This window comes from Notolepis coatsorum (genome assembly GCF_963971535.1).
Source record: "Notolepis coatsorum genome assembly, chromosome: 8".
Lineage (NCBI taxonomy): Eukaryota > Metazoa > Chordata > Actinopteri > Aulopiformes > Paralepididae > Notolepis > Notolepis coatsorum.
This window is the reverse complement of record NC_140172.1, coordinates 43,154,131-43,169,576: the sequence shown is the minus strand read 5'-3', so window position 1 is coordinate 43,169,576 and position 15,446 is coordinate 43,154,131. Positions and strand designations below refer to the sequence as shown.

The 15,446-nt window shown below is 41.6% G+C and overlaps 1 protein-coding gene across 1 annotated transcript; it reads right to left on the bottom strand.

Annotated features, from left to right (window-relative positions):
• Window positions 1-393: 393 nt before the first annotated feature.
• On the bottom strand, window positions 394-13,602 carry bicdl2l (bicaudal-D-related protein 2-like). Its single transcript, XM_084320288.1, has 6 exons — window positions 12,987-13,602; window positions 10,832-10,951; window positions 8,923-9,081; window positions 6,339-6,415; window positions 3,863-3,983; window positions 394-1,768 (listed from the first exon to the last, which is right to left on the bottom strand). Exons 1-6 carry the CDS (start codon window positions 13,539-13,541, stop codon window positions 1,379-1,381), a joined length of 1,422 nt encoding a protein of 473 aa, XP_084176414.1. The 5' UTR covers window positions 13,542-13,602; the 3' UTR covers window positions 394-1,378.
• Between the last annotated feature and the right edge of the window lie 1,844 nt (window positions 13,603-15,446).

The following is a 15,446-nucleotide window of genomic DNA, read 5'->3' as shown; positions in this document are numbered from 1 at the left end:
ACAAACAATCCCATCTTAAAAACACACTTTTATCTAGTATTGAGTCTTAAAACAATTTTCTTAAAATAATAAAAATGCCGTTGGGGTGAGAAATTTTTACTTATTCCAATACAATTAAAGTTTGTTTCAATAACTTTCTAAAGAGGTAACGCTGTCTTAAAACAAAGAGTGAACAACCTCATTTCAAGATACTGTAACTTGTTTCAAGTAATTTCTTTAAGTTCAGTTGTAGTGGAACAAGTAAAATTATTTCAACCTATCAGTAGATTATCTTGTTTGTTTTCTGAATATGAGATTTAAGACTCAATATAAGCTTAAAATACTTAAGATGTGGACTTTCTGCTGTGTGGAGATGGGGGGGGGGGGGGCATTTGGATACAGGTCCTCGATCAGTATTGGTTGCCTTTGTGTTGCACAAGAATGTGTCAAAGTGGAATTTATTGATATGTAGAATTATATTTATCCTCATTGAAACAAACTGACTGAGTAACATATTTAGAAGTGTGTAATATAGTTAGCTACAAGCATGGCTTATTTTTTTTTGTCTTCAAGTGTGAATTTATTGTACTGCCTCAATATCAGAAACAATTTCCACTGTAATGTCATTAATTCTACATAATGGCAAACATCCATTAAAATGTGTGAGTTGCATATGAGTGAATTATTTAGATATGTACATTATATATTGAACATCTGTAAAATATATGACTGATACTTAATAAAATGGCTAAATTAAAACATCCACTCTGAGTCTGTAGACTAACAGTTTTTACAATGGAGGAACAAAATAAATTAGATGATTGGTTGGGACCAGGTGAGGTTTTGGATGTCCCCCTGACAAAAAAGAAAACAAAGTATAAATAGCAAAGAAAGTTGGACCTCTTGGATGTGATTCTCTCAATTAAAAATCAATGGTGTGCAGCATTTTACAATAACATGTACCAGGAATTTGTCTTTGTATTATGATGTCAATTTACCTATCCAAGCCCACCCTCTTTTCTTGATCCTCCAGTCACAGCTGTTGTGATTGGAGGATCAAGAAAAGAGGGTGGGGTTTGAGATAGGTAAATTGACAGAAATATACAGAACAGTATAAAGTGCAAAATCTTCCATGAATGTTACATGCCAAGTTAAAACGTATAGAATAAATATGGTAACCGATAAGTGACTGGTTATGAATTTTCACACAGATGAAACGAATTGGAGTAAACAAAATGAAAAATACAATCCACTTGTGTCTGACTATAATCATGTAGTATTCAAGTCAAACGAGCACGAGAGCTTCGCCTGATACGTGAGACTCATGGAGAACTAGCTTGTGTACATTCCATGGGGTCTGACGTTGTGTCAGGCTAATGAGAGAGTACTGGATCAGTGTTCAGTCCAGTGATACGTTCTGAAAGCCTCCTTCATTCCTGCTCCCTGCCTGATGCTGTGCCTCTTGCCCTGCTGCATCTTGGCTTCCTCTGCGATTGACTTTGCCCCTCCGCAACCTGTCCCTCCAGCTGCGTGGAGGGGAGGCTGGGGCAGGTTTAGGAGCCGGAGTATGATAAGGGGCAGGTTTAGAGATGAAGATCTGGCTTCCGTTGGTTGACGGAGTGGTGGTGGTAGGAGTAGTTTTGGTAGGGGGCGCGAGGGGGAAGGAGGTTGGTCTCTGGATGGGCTTGCTGGTTCTCTTCAGTAGCCCCAGGCGAGAGGGCCTCTTCTGGCCATCCTCCGCTTGCTGCTGACTGAGTAGCTGCTGGTGGACAATGAACTGAATGTCCTCCTGAGAAGAACAAGGCAGGGAGGAAAAGCTATCAAGACACTGTGAAACCAGAGACGGTGATTGAGCAGACATCGTTAGACAGAGACAGTTACATGTCGCCCAAGGAAACTATAAAAGAAGGAAGGGTCATCATGATGAATTGAAAATGGGGGACCCTGATGTAAACAAGACGAATGTCTTTCTCTGGTCTGCATTCCCTTAACAATTGTGTGTATTGAGCCATACTGTATTGTACCCATTCTGCAATCTGTTAATAAAGTTTTCAATCGATCAATCAATCACTGTGTAGCGTGAGGACGCACAAGTGTGGAAACTTTCAGTTCGGCCGACGTTGAGTTGAATGGGATCAGCCATCTCCTCGTTTATGACGTGCCATTTAATTAAGCATGTCACGTGCAGGAGTGTGTTATAGGAATTAGATCATGCCTAGGGGTGGTTGTTAGGCCCGACGTGCAGCGGAGGGTCGTTAGACCCCCCTAGGCATGATCTAATTCCTATAACACACGACTACAAGTGGTGTAATGTCTTTTATACAATGGCCGAATTCACCCAACCTTATTGCTATACAATAAACACACAGTAATTGAAGCATAATGGAGATTTATTCACAAAACCATCCACAGAGAAAGTAGATCCACTAGTAGACACCAGAGGGAGCTCCACAAACCATGTTAAACCCAGATAGACAGTACTGCTACATCTATACATTTATGCCATACCAGATTTACAAATACAGTACTGTTTTTGTAGGGTGATTATGGTTTATTTACATTGAGGTTCTGGGGTCACGTGGAGTGTGTTATACGAAATACCCCCCCCTCCACCCCACCTACCAATCTCCTACCTACCAACCTCCTCCAATGTACAGTTTCTTCGTCAAATGTATATACTCTCTTTTTTAGACTCTTGTATCACAAACCGTACTGTATTTGTAAATCTGGTATGTCATAAATGTATAGATGTAGCAGTACTGTCTATCTGTATGTCATATAGGTTATGATGCATTGAAAATGGGGGACCCTGATGTAAACAAGACTAAAGTCTTTCTCTGGTCTGCATCCCCTTAACAATTGTGTGTATTGAGCTGTACTGTATTGTACCCATTCTGCAATCTGTTAATACAATTTTCAATCAATCAATCAATCAAATCTGACAACAACAAAAAAAACTCTGCCATTTTTTTTTATCTCCGCGATTTTTCTTTTGTTTCACAATGAGTCATGACAAATTAATTACATAATCCGTGTATGTAACGAACTAACATATTCCAGTTGCCTGTATCTTTTTTGGAGGATTCGTTCAAAAGCTATTCATACTTCCATTTTTCTATCTATGGCGGATTGATTCAGACAGAAAAAAAATATTCGGTTGTGGGAGGGATCTGGGGTCACGTGGAGTGTGTTATACTAAATAACAACCGGCAACTTCACTGTTTCAGCCAATCAATCAAGACATTTGCATGCCATTGTAAATGATTATACTGTGAATTTATCCAAACCTCTCTTGGTAGATCATGTTCCCTGCAAACAAAACACTATCTCCCACTAGTTCCGCCCTTCACTTTATTTTCTTATACATTTTTTGTTCTGCACTGGAAAAAATGTAAAGTTGTCTCAACTTGTATTTTCAACTAGCCTTTCGCATTTGCCTTTTTTGTTGTTGTTGAACTATCTAATTTACCTATCTCAAGCCCTGTTTGTCTGAGGGAAGCGTTGTGATTGGAGAATAAAAGAAAACTTGACCTTTTTTTGCATTGGCTCTTTTTTGTTGTTGAATCAACTAAATATGAGTTTTCATGAATGAGTCCTCTCCCATTTAGTTGATTCAACAAAAAAAAGCCCATGATTCTCTGCCAGAACCCGATTGGGCCCAGATTCGGGTCGGGTACTGACATCTAGTCTCTCTCGACCTTTACACCTATCATTTCAGGTCTCTCATAACTGGAATAAGAGAGTATCTGGGTCTGGGTTATTGCAAAGATGACATGATGTTTACATGCGTCGCCACAAAAACCTAATATCCTCCTGGGGTATTGGTGTGTATCGTGTGTAAACACAGATCATTGTGCACCCCTCCTACACCATGTACACATACCTTCCAGGCTTCCAGCTCCAGGGAGAGTTCCAGCCGTTTCTGAACCGCCTCCAGTAGCTGGTTGTTGAGTGTCATCATCTCTGTCTTACTACGCAGAAGTTCTGTCTCCATCGCCTTCTTTCTGCTCCACAGAAACAATGACACATATGTCACCAATCGAACTGAAGTCGTTACTCAAACTGTTCCAACAGGATGGAAATAATGACGCACACATGGATCAAAATAGCTCAGTCTCTTTTGCCAGGTCAGCACCCTTACTTCCCTTTTAAGCCCTTCATTTAGCCAAACAACCACACTACGGCAACGCTTGAATGCACACTTTGGCTAGTGCATGTAATCTGAAAAAGTGGAAGGATTTTAATAAATGTTTCCATAAAACTTTTACACAGCATCATTTGGCATATTGCATAACATGTCTTATCTCTTAACCCCCTGCGAGCCTGTGCACAGTCTCAGATCCTCGGCTGGGGTCTTTTTGTCTGTTTCAAAGTCGAGACTAAAGGTGACTTTTGCCATTAGGGCCTGAGGACCTGCGGCTTTGCAGAATCAGTATTGTTCACTTCTAAAAAAAATAATAATAAAAATTTGATGGACTTGCTTTTATGTGATTGGATGTATTATTTATTACTTATTGTCTTGTTTAATAATTGTTTAACCTGTTAAAGGATAACTCCACTTTTTTTTTAAATTAGCTTATTTAACATCTTCCCTGGAGTTAGACAAGAAGATGCATACCTTTTTTGTCTCTGTGCGTGCATTTTAGCTTTGGGAATAGACGCTCCGTTAGCATAGCTTAGCTTCATCACTGGAAGTGGGGGAGGACAGTAGCCTTACAGTGCCTTACAGTGTATTGCAAGGTCTGACATTGACCAAACTTGATATGCATGACCTTGGTGGGCTCTAGGTCAACTCCTGAAAAGGGGGTCAATGTCAGACTTTGCAATCAAAAGTTAGGGGGCTAATAACCCTTGCCATAATTTCAGTGCGCCCCTAACTTTTGATTGCAAGGTCTGACATTGACCCCCTTTTCAGGAGTTGACCTAGAGCCCACCAAGGTCATGCATATCAAGTTTGGTCAATGTCAGACCTTGCAATACACTGTAAGGCACTGTAAGGCTACTGTCCTCCCCCACTTCCAGTGATGAAGCTAAGCTATGCTAACGGAGCGTCTATTCCCAAAGCTAAAATGCACGCACAGAGACAAAAAAGGTATGCATCTTCTTGTCTAACTCCAGGGAAGATGTTAAATAAGCGAATTTAAAAAAAAAAGTGGAGTTATCCTTTAAGCCTTAAGGTCCCCCTATAGGGGAACCCTGCTTTTCTTTATCATAAATCGATCAATAGAGACCGTATTAGATTCCCAATTATCATATCATGATCATATCACACAACCCTGTGCAAAGATTTTCGAGATCGCCAAATGATTGACGGAGCTAGAGCCCCGGGAGTCGTGGGTGGTAATGTGTACTTTTGCGTACTTTGGGGCACGCCTCACATATCGGCATGTAACTCGAGAACCGCTGAACGGATTTTGTCACCTGAAAGGGCAATCGACAGGCAACAAATAGGGCTTTAATTCATCTATATATTGTATTAAAAGAAATCCACACCCGAGCCACTAGAGGTTGGCAAAGAATCGTCCACATGTGGGTCCTTGGATGTTAAGAGGTTAATGTTTTTAAATATTTTTTTTGTAGCCAAGAGTAAAGACCATAACCCTATCAAAAACAGTAGTCAAAGTGTATATTTTCATTTTTACCGATGTTTTATACGATTTATTGGAAATACGAATTTATCAGGAAATGCTAATTATTATAAAACCGCAAGGAAATGACTAAATCCAGATTCAACCCTGCCATTGGAAAGAGGAGCATTTTCCCTATCCATAGATGTATGATTTGGCCATAATAAGGTCATGGTCAAGTTCAAGGTCAAATATGAATTTATTATTAAAATCGATTATCATTAATTACTGTATCTACAAATCCTTCTGTTTAATCATCTTCCCTTTATTCATTTGCTTAGATTCTTTGTACACATGATCTCAATAAGGTGGTGAATGAGCTCAGTGAGCATTTTCTCGTACCCCGCAGATTTAACATGGTATTATTCACCATCAAAGATGCAAAAATAACTATTACAATTTACTCAGCCTAGTAACAGACATATTTCTGAATATTTTAGAATATTTCTGACACTGGGAATACATACCCCCAGGTCCCTAGATGTTCCTAGATACCAAGAACATGCTAATTGACCTTGCAGAAGTGGAGCAATCTTCCATTTACTTAGGCATGTACCTTTAGGCGAAATATTCCTACAGCTTAACTTAATGTATTTTTAGCAATGTGACTGCTTTTATTTAGTTAAAGCACTTTAAACCTTGTTTAAAAAGAAAAGTGCTATATAAATAAAGTTATTATTATATGTCCTGTTTGCTGTGTGTGTGTGTGTGTGTGCGTGCGTGCGTGCTTACTTCTCTACAGCTTCATCTCTATCCCATAGTGCCTGTTGTAGAACAGCACTGTCCTTTGGTTTTCCAGAGGTGAACTCCTGAACACAACAAATACTGTATAGTTTAACAGGGACTTAGATCAGCACTAGAACTGGGTGATGAACCGAAAATGTACCAATATACTGACATTATGAATATTTTTCCGACCTAATTTTGCCCATATCGATATGTTTGATCAATTAATTCCTCCAGTGCATATATGGCTGTTTAATTTCATACCCCTTTAATTCAGCTGAATGTACAATAACAACCAATCACATGTCAAAAGACATACATGTTGAAAGATAATTACAAACATACTGACGGAGAGCCAACATGATGCAGAATGTGGTATTTGTGCACTGGTGTTTAAAGGAACATGCCAACATTATTACCGTCTTCTCCAGAGTCACACAAGAAGATAGATACCAATTTCCTCTCTGTACGTTCAGTAGAAAGCGATCCGGCTGCAGCCAGATCGTTTTCTACTGAACGCACAGAGAGGAAATTGGTATCTATATCTTTTTTTTTTATCCATACCGAGTTAAATCTGGTAATATACCATGGTATGGATTCATATCGCCAAGCCCTAGTTCACTATAGACCCTTTTCTCAGCGGCCAATTTGACACGTCAATGCAGGCTAAAAATAGGTGTAGTTAATAACATTAATTAGGGTTCCATTCCATTTATAGTGGGTGTGCCAGGACCATTTCAGTCAGCCATCATGCACAATACCAGAGCCCAGCACACCTAAATGGAATGGAACACTAAAATAACCCTTGAAATAACACAAGCTGTGGTGTCCCTAATAAAACACATACAAGTGTGTTGGAAAAACAACACAACATAGCAGCACAATTTCCAGCCAGGTTGTAATTTTTTTTTTTTTTTTTAACACATCTGTGTTTAGTGACAACACATCCTGTCTTATTTCAATACATCTTTACAATACATATTATGTATTGAGAATACATCATATAGTCACATAGTGTCACATGCTGTAGAATACATCATATAGTCACATAGTATCACATCCTGTAGTAGACATGTAATACATGTCGGTTCTCTCTGTAGACATTTGCCTGGCACATTTAAAATGAGGTTTGCAAAGCGTATTGTACTTTGCAGCTGCTGAACCTGTCAGGCCACATAGCTGAGCCATGTCTGAGGCGGAGTTCAGGCTCACCTGATGGGCTGGACCTCTGCTCACCTGAGACGCTGCTGCGTCATGTGACTGACCTGGCTCTGTCTCACCTGAGAGACATGCTGCTTCACGTGGCTGACCTGGCTCTGTCTCACCTGAGAGACATGCTGCTTCACGTGGCTGACCTGGCTCTGTCTCACCTGAGAGACATGCTGCTTCACGTGGCTGACCTGGCTCTGTCTCACCTGAGAGACATGCTGCTTCACGTGGCTGACCTGGCTCTGTCTCACCTGAGAGACATGCTGCTTCACGTGGCTGACCTGGCTCTGTCTCACCTGAGAGACATGCTGCTTCACATGGCTGACCTGGCTCTGTCTCACCTGAGAGACATGCTGCTTCACGTGGCTGACCTGGCTCTGTCTCACCTGAGAGACATGCTGCTTCACGCGGCTGACCTGGCTCTGTCTCACCTGAGAGACATGCTGCTTCACGTGGCTGACCTGGCTCTGTCTCACCTGAGAGACATGCTGCTTCACGCGGCTGACCTGGCTCTGTCTCACCTGAGAGACATGCTGCTTCACGCGGCTGACCTGGCTCTGTCTCACCTGAGAGACATGCTGCTTCACATGGCTGACCTGGCTCTGTCTCGTGATCAAACTAAGGATCTACAGTATTCCATTATGTAAAATTGTTGACGATAGAAAGTCGCTGTGCATAATAGTAAAGAGACAATAATAGCCTCAATGCTTGAAAAAGAATTTGCACACCTTAATCTGATCTGGGTTGTTAAGAGTGGACCATACAATAATGAGTCCTTGAGCTTAAGTTATATTAGTGTATGTAAACAGACCCCTGGTGCTGACGAGCCATCTATCTAGTACACTTCCACAGAACAAGTAAGGGCAATGGTCCCTTTACTGATGAATGCAAATCTGTTCCCCACATAGACCACAGGAGCCCCTGATGAAGATGGCCAGCATATATAGACTTATATCATGGCCAGATAAACCAAGGGTTGTACCAAAGCTCAATATAACTTCAAGCTGGCATATGTGTCTATGTATCTCCAGGGAATGAGGTGTACTACTGCGTATACCACTCTACAGTGTATTCAGTTTACAATCCGTGCAGATTGAGATTGCAGTGACGCGATGACTGTTAGTTTACTGCTGCTGTCTGGTGGAAACCTTGTATCTCCATTTTCATATTTTTACTCGAATTGAACGTTTACATGGTTCTGTATGTAGAACAGCATAATTACATGAGTATCAATCTGAAAATGATATATTTTAATGATTATCTATTTATTTTCTAATTCCTGTAAAGATTAACTGTATTGGAGATACAATGTTATATAAACCTTTATTTAATCAGTTACGCAACATTATGTCACATACATATGAATTCTCTCTGTGCTGACCTGTTTGGTGTAGCTGATTGCCAGCTGTCGGGCTACATTCTGCAGCTGGCTCAGGGCAGCGTCTAGGTGGTTCTCCTGAGTTGAGGGTACTGCTACACTGGACTCTGGTTCTGCCAGAGGGAGCAACAGCCTCAAAATGGACAGAACATCCTCTGTGACCTATAGGAGGAGGAAGGGTGAAACAGTGTAAGAATTGAAATACCAGGAAATATAAAACATTTTACAGAGCGATGATGAACAGGCTTTTTTGGAACCACCTAAACCATCATAGAGCAGAATATAGATATATTCTACTCAACTTCTTACAAACATTACCTTTGATTGATTGATTGATTGAAAACTTTATTAACAGATTGCAGAATGGGTACAATACAGTACAGCTCAATACACACAATTGTTAAGGGGATGCAGACCAGAGAAAGACTTTCGTCTTGTTTACATCAGGGTCCCCCATTTTCAATTCATCAGGACATATATGACATACATGACATACAGATAGTCAGTACTGCTACATCTATACATTTATGACATACCAGATTTGCAAATACAGTACTGTTTGTGATACAGAAGGAGTCAAGAAAAGGGAGTATATACATTTGACGTAAAAACTGTACATTGGAGGAGGTTGGGTGGGGTTGTGTGGGGGGGGGGTTGGGTACATTGGGATATTGACAACCATACTGGGTAATTTACATTGGAGGTGGTTGGGGGGGGGGGGGGGAAACACTGTATAAACAAGCAAACCTGTACATTGAGGGGGGGGGGGACACTGTACAAACAAGCAAAATTGTACATTGGACTATTGACAAAACCATACTAGGTAAATGACTGTACATTAGAGGGGGTTGGGTTAGGACATTTACAGGGGCCAGTTTTGAATTGCAGTCTCCCGTAGGTGTCCTTTGAGAGTGGTTTTGAAAGTGGGTAGAGATTCACATTCCTTTACAGCTTTGGGTAGGGCGTTCCACATTGATGTGGCATAATTGCAAAACGTGTTTAGTCCCTTATTTGAGCCGAATCTGGGTTTAACATGATTTGTGGAGCTCCCTCTGGTGTTGTGATCGTGGTATTCACTGACCTTTGGGAAGTATTTTGACATGTACATGGGTACCTTGGTCGTGTAGTGTATCTTGTAGACCAGGCCCATTGCAAGTTGCTGTACTCTGTCGTCTACTCTAAGCCATCCTAGGTTGTCAAAGTGGGCAGGGGTGAGGTGGGTTCTAGGAGTAAGGTCAAGCAGTAGTCTGACCAGTTTGTTTTGAGATGTTTGTAATTTTGTTTTTAGCGCCCTTGAGGTGCTTTGGTACCATGAGGTGCAAGCATAGTCGTAGTACCCTTGAATGAGTGCTCCTGCCAGAGTCTTCAGGGTATTCTTGTTTACCAGAGAGGAGATCCGGTACAAGAATCGAGTTCGTTGGTTGACTTTTTTTATTACATTGGATGCCATTTTGTCACAGGAGAGATTAGCCTCTAGGATGGAACCCAGGTAGGTAATTTCATCTTTCCTTGTGACAATATTGTCACCCACTGTAACCTACGTAAACAAACCTTTACAGCCACAAAATACAGCAAATAGTATTACAAACTCCTATCCACGTGTTGTCTGCTATTAGATATTATACCAAGAGCTCCATTTGACAGTGGGGATACCCATTTGTTAACGTTTGGGATAACTGATTAGGCCTTTAAGCTATCTATTTATATATAGTGTGTGTGTGTGTGTGTGTTTCCTTCACTTTAAAGGTAGAATCTGTAATGACGTCAAACAGCAACCTCACATCCCCACTCAATTCCACACATCAGATGAGAACAAACAAATTGGTCTCTTTTGCCTAGAGGTCACTGTTTGATGGCATTAGAAATGATACCTTTAAACGTCTATTGGTGAGGGGTTAGGAGTGTGTTTTACCCTCGCTCTGTGCTGGCCCCATCCTGCTCCGTCTCTGTTCTCCTGCAGCCTGTCCACCTGGGCTTTCAGCCTCAGACTGCGCCTCCGAGACAGTTCCACCTCCCTGCGGACCTCCTTCAGCTACACAGAGAGAGAGAGAAGGGGGGGGGGGGGTTGTATTATGACATTTTAACAGGATTAGTTGACCTCCTTTAACTACATGCATGCACACAAACACACTGACAATGCTGTGCTATGATATTTTCCTGAGGGAAACTGGAGATGAGAAATCCAATCATACAGGCCAAATCCATACGCACTACCTCCACACACACAGGTACACCCAGACACAAACAGAACATACTGTATCATGATGACATCTTTAACATGGTTGTAAATCGAAAACCTTGCTAATCCTGATTCCTGAGGGAAACTGGAGATGGGAAATCCAGTCATACAGGCCAAACCCATACTCAGCACCTCCACACACACACACACACACACCTGCACACAAACACCACTGACGTTTACACCTGAGTGAATGTGTTCACACACTAGCTGCCCTCGGCTAGAGACATTCTTATTTGACTAATAATCATAGGATTTTGTTAACAAATGAATGCAGTCAGTAAATCTGGTCCTCATTAAAGGCCAACTAGAGCACACAGTAGTCTCCATGGGTCACAATATGGGTAACAGTACTGTATATTTGCATATCGTATATGTCACAAATGTAACAGTACTAGTCTGTATGTCATGTATGTCCCTATGCCATAAATGTCATGATGTCATATATGTTGTGTATGTCATAAATGTCACTATGAATTGAAAATGGGGGACCCTGATGTAAACAAGACAAAAGTCTTTCTCTGATCTGCATCCTCTTAACAATTGTGTGTATTGAGCCGTACTGTACTGTACCCATTCTGCAATATGTTAAATAAAGTTTTCATTCATTCATTCCAGTTCCTAACACACACCTTGATGTCACTTTTCAATTGCAAATGCTTCAAGGACAGAACTCACCCACGTCATTAACCAGCTATACGTTATGCTAATTATGACAGGACAGCTGTTGAAAATTGAAAATCACCATGTGGCACCATAAATGTTTCTACAAGATGGGTTAGGAACTAGAAACTACTGTATTGGTGAATGTTTGAGTGTGATGCCAGAGGTGTCCTTGTTATCACATTCACATTCATTTCACTCATGACTGAAAACGAATTTCAAAATGCAATGTAATGTAATGTCAACCAAACGGAATATAACAACTAAACACAGGGGTCAGCAATGAAATCAAACAGGTATTTTTTCCTATTTCCAGAATGTCGACTTTTCAGAGACATCAGGTTTTTCCCAGGACACGACAATATTTCTCCCATGACAAGCACACATTTAACAACACAGATATATCAATATCCCCCTTCACAAAGACACTGAACCAACACATAAGCAGATATATCAATATATCTCCCATAACAAAGACATTGAACCCACACAAACAGATATATCAATATATCTCCCATAACAAAGACATTGAACCAACACATACACAGATATATTAATATATCTCCCATAACAAAGACATTGAACCCACACAAACAGATATATCAATATATCTCCCATAACAAAGACATTGAACCCACACAAACAGATATATCAATATATCTTCCATAACAAAGACATTGAACCCACACAAACAGATATATCAATATATCTCCCATAACAAAGACATTGAACCCACACAAACAGATATATCAATATATCTCCCATAACAAAGACATTGAACCCACACAAACAGATATATCAATATATCTCCCATAACAAAGACATTGAACCAACACATAAACAGATATGTCAATATATCTCCCATGACAAAGACATTGAACCAACACATAAACAGATATATCAATATATCTCCCATGACAAAGACATTGAACCCACACATAAGCACTGATATATCAATATTATCTCCCATGACAAAGACATTGAACCCACACATAAACACTGATATATCAATATTATCTCCCATGACAAAGACATTGAACCCACACATAAACACTGATATATCAATATTATCTCCCATGACAAACACACTTAGCCAACACATTATTTCCCACAACAATCACACACTAAACCAACACACACATATATATATACACACTCATCATACCGTGTCTGAGACGGGTCCCAGTGTCCTTCGCCTGATGAGCGGCCTGCCACTTCTGATCAGGTCTGGTAAGGTTCCATCAGTGTAGCTCCTCCGGGACGGACTCCCGTCTTCCTTGACCACTGGTCTATACTCCTCTGCGGTCCGACTGTCTGGACCATCCGTCAGTTCAGTCAAAGAAGGCACATTGTTCTCCTCCATAGGATTCAGGTCGTCTATATTCAGACACTGGCTGATCAGGGTCAGCAGGCCGTCTCCATCTTCGGGGAAAGATAGGTACTCGTCAGAGATTGGATCCTCTTGCTCAGCATCATCGTCTGGCTCTACGCTGGTCAGGGTCACCGACTCCTCTGGTTCTGATTCTACGCTTGTCGAGGTCACGGGTTCCCCTGGTTCTGGTTCTGCAGACAGGTCTGTGGGTCGGCTGGTGGAGGAGGCCCTCCTGAGCAGGCCCGGCTGCTTCTCCAGTGTTGTGAGGGAGTAACAGAGTCGGTCCATCGCGGTGAATCGTGGTCTCAGCCTCTCGTTCAGGACAGAGAAAGGCAGTGAGTTTTCCATGAGCAACTCGAAAAAGGTCCGACTAGGTTATATCAAGTGCCGCAGAGTGTGGTGAAGAAAGAGGAAGATAGAAACAGCGAAGGAGGGAGGGAAACAAACAGAATGTCTCCCAACTCGTTTTTCCTGAACTTTGAGACTGAAACGGGGACGGGCGTCTTTACAGTGACACGGCTTGTGAGGTCACTGGGGGCTGATCCTTCATTCAGCCTTTATTCCTTCCTCTTTTTCTAATCACGGCGGCAGCTATGTGGCCGGGCCACAATGCGCAAACATGCCAGAGAAACAGGGCCACAGTGACGGGAGCTTTGATGCTTTCACACAAATCAGTGAGACATTACGCAGGCGTGACGCATGGCACCTGATTTAGACCGCTCTGTTCTGGAGAGTGATGGTTATTTGTGATAACAGAGGGGAGGAGTACAGAGAGAGAGAAAAAAGATCTACAGCCTCTGGACAGTGGAGTGAAATTGATTTGTAATGTTGTCATTTGATGAAATGTGTATTTCTAACATGTAGTTATACAAGTTCAAGTGCAGACTATGCACTACTGTAGGTATATTTAATTTAAAAAAAATATTATATATTAAAACATTTGGGGAGGTGGGTTAGTAACTGTTTCCAGTCCTTCTCTTCAAATTCACTTCACTTCAGTCCAGATCATGAGTTATTGTACCAGTCAAATACCTTCACTTGTACTTGTACATGTACTTGCATTGTTGAAGCAAAGCGGTATCAGTTGTTGTGACATAGTGGTGGGAGGGGCCTGTTTCTGGGCTGCTACTCATAAACATAGAGCCATCCATGTATTCTACACAGTAGGCTATTAATAGTCAGGGAAATATTAAAAAAATATTGAATAAATTCCTTACCAAGAAATGTCTTCACCAATGTGTTTGTAAAGATGTCTAATAATAACACAAAAAGATTTAAATTCAACTCCCATAGGAAAACCTGTGACAGCTGCTGAAAGTTGGAGTAGGCCTACCCGGAACCTTATCTGTGAAACATTATAAATGTTTATTTTTGTCTTAAACACCCTGCAAGGTGTCAAACTCACTCCTTGGTGGAAAAACTGCCACGCCCACTTTTACATGTAAATTAAAACGTTGTTTTATTTGTTTATTTCACCAGAGTAGCTCCTCAGGAGCCATGGGGTCTAGTGTTGGAACTGGCTCATAACCATGAACCCCTACCATCCATCATAGTCACTGGGGTCGAAAGACATGCTCTGCAGCAGCATCCAGTCCCGGGTTTGGAGATAGGCACGGAGAGAATGCTGTGCAGCTGCACCATGTGTTGGAGGTAGAGTCTCCGGTTTGATCAGCCCGGCCACCGCCTTCCGTAAGAACATATGAGCTGCTATAGCCATCAAAGACCATAATGATCTTCTGAGTGCGACTGCCAAGCTCACAGGAGGTGTGGGGGGGAGTTTAGGAGGATAACCGGCTATAAGCAGCAAAACGCGACTGTTGAGGGGACCCTGGAACGGGCAAACAAGCTAAACCAGTTCTTCAATAGGTTTGATCAAACAACCCCCATGAGCAGGGCAGCCTGGTCCCCCCGGTAAGGCTGAGCCCGAATGTTCGAACGTTCGTTCGTTATGTTAACATTCAAATTCTAAATTTGAATTTAAAATTTTTAACCCATTCTCCGCCAATCACGTGTTAAGGCGGGTTTCTCCGCTATGCGTTGTCTGCCAATAACTCCGTAAGGCGTGTTTGAGATCAATATTTCATATTTTCGTCATGGTATTCATATTTCACCCACGGAGTCTTGGCTGATGCTGTCTAAGCCATCACAACTCTGCAACGCTTCAATACCGCCACCTGGTGGCCGATCGGCGAGTTGCCAAACCGGAAGTGCCCGTTGGAGCTCGGTCCGTCCCCTAATTTCGTCCGGCCACTC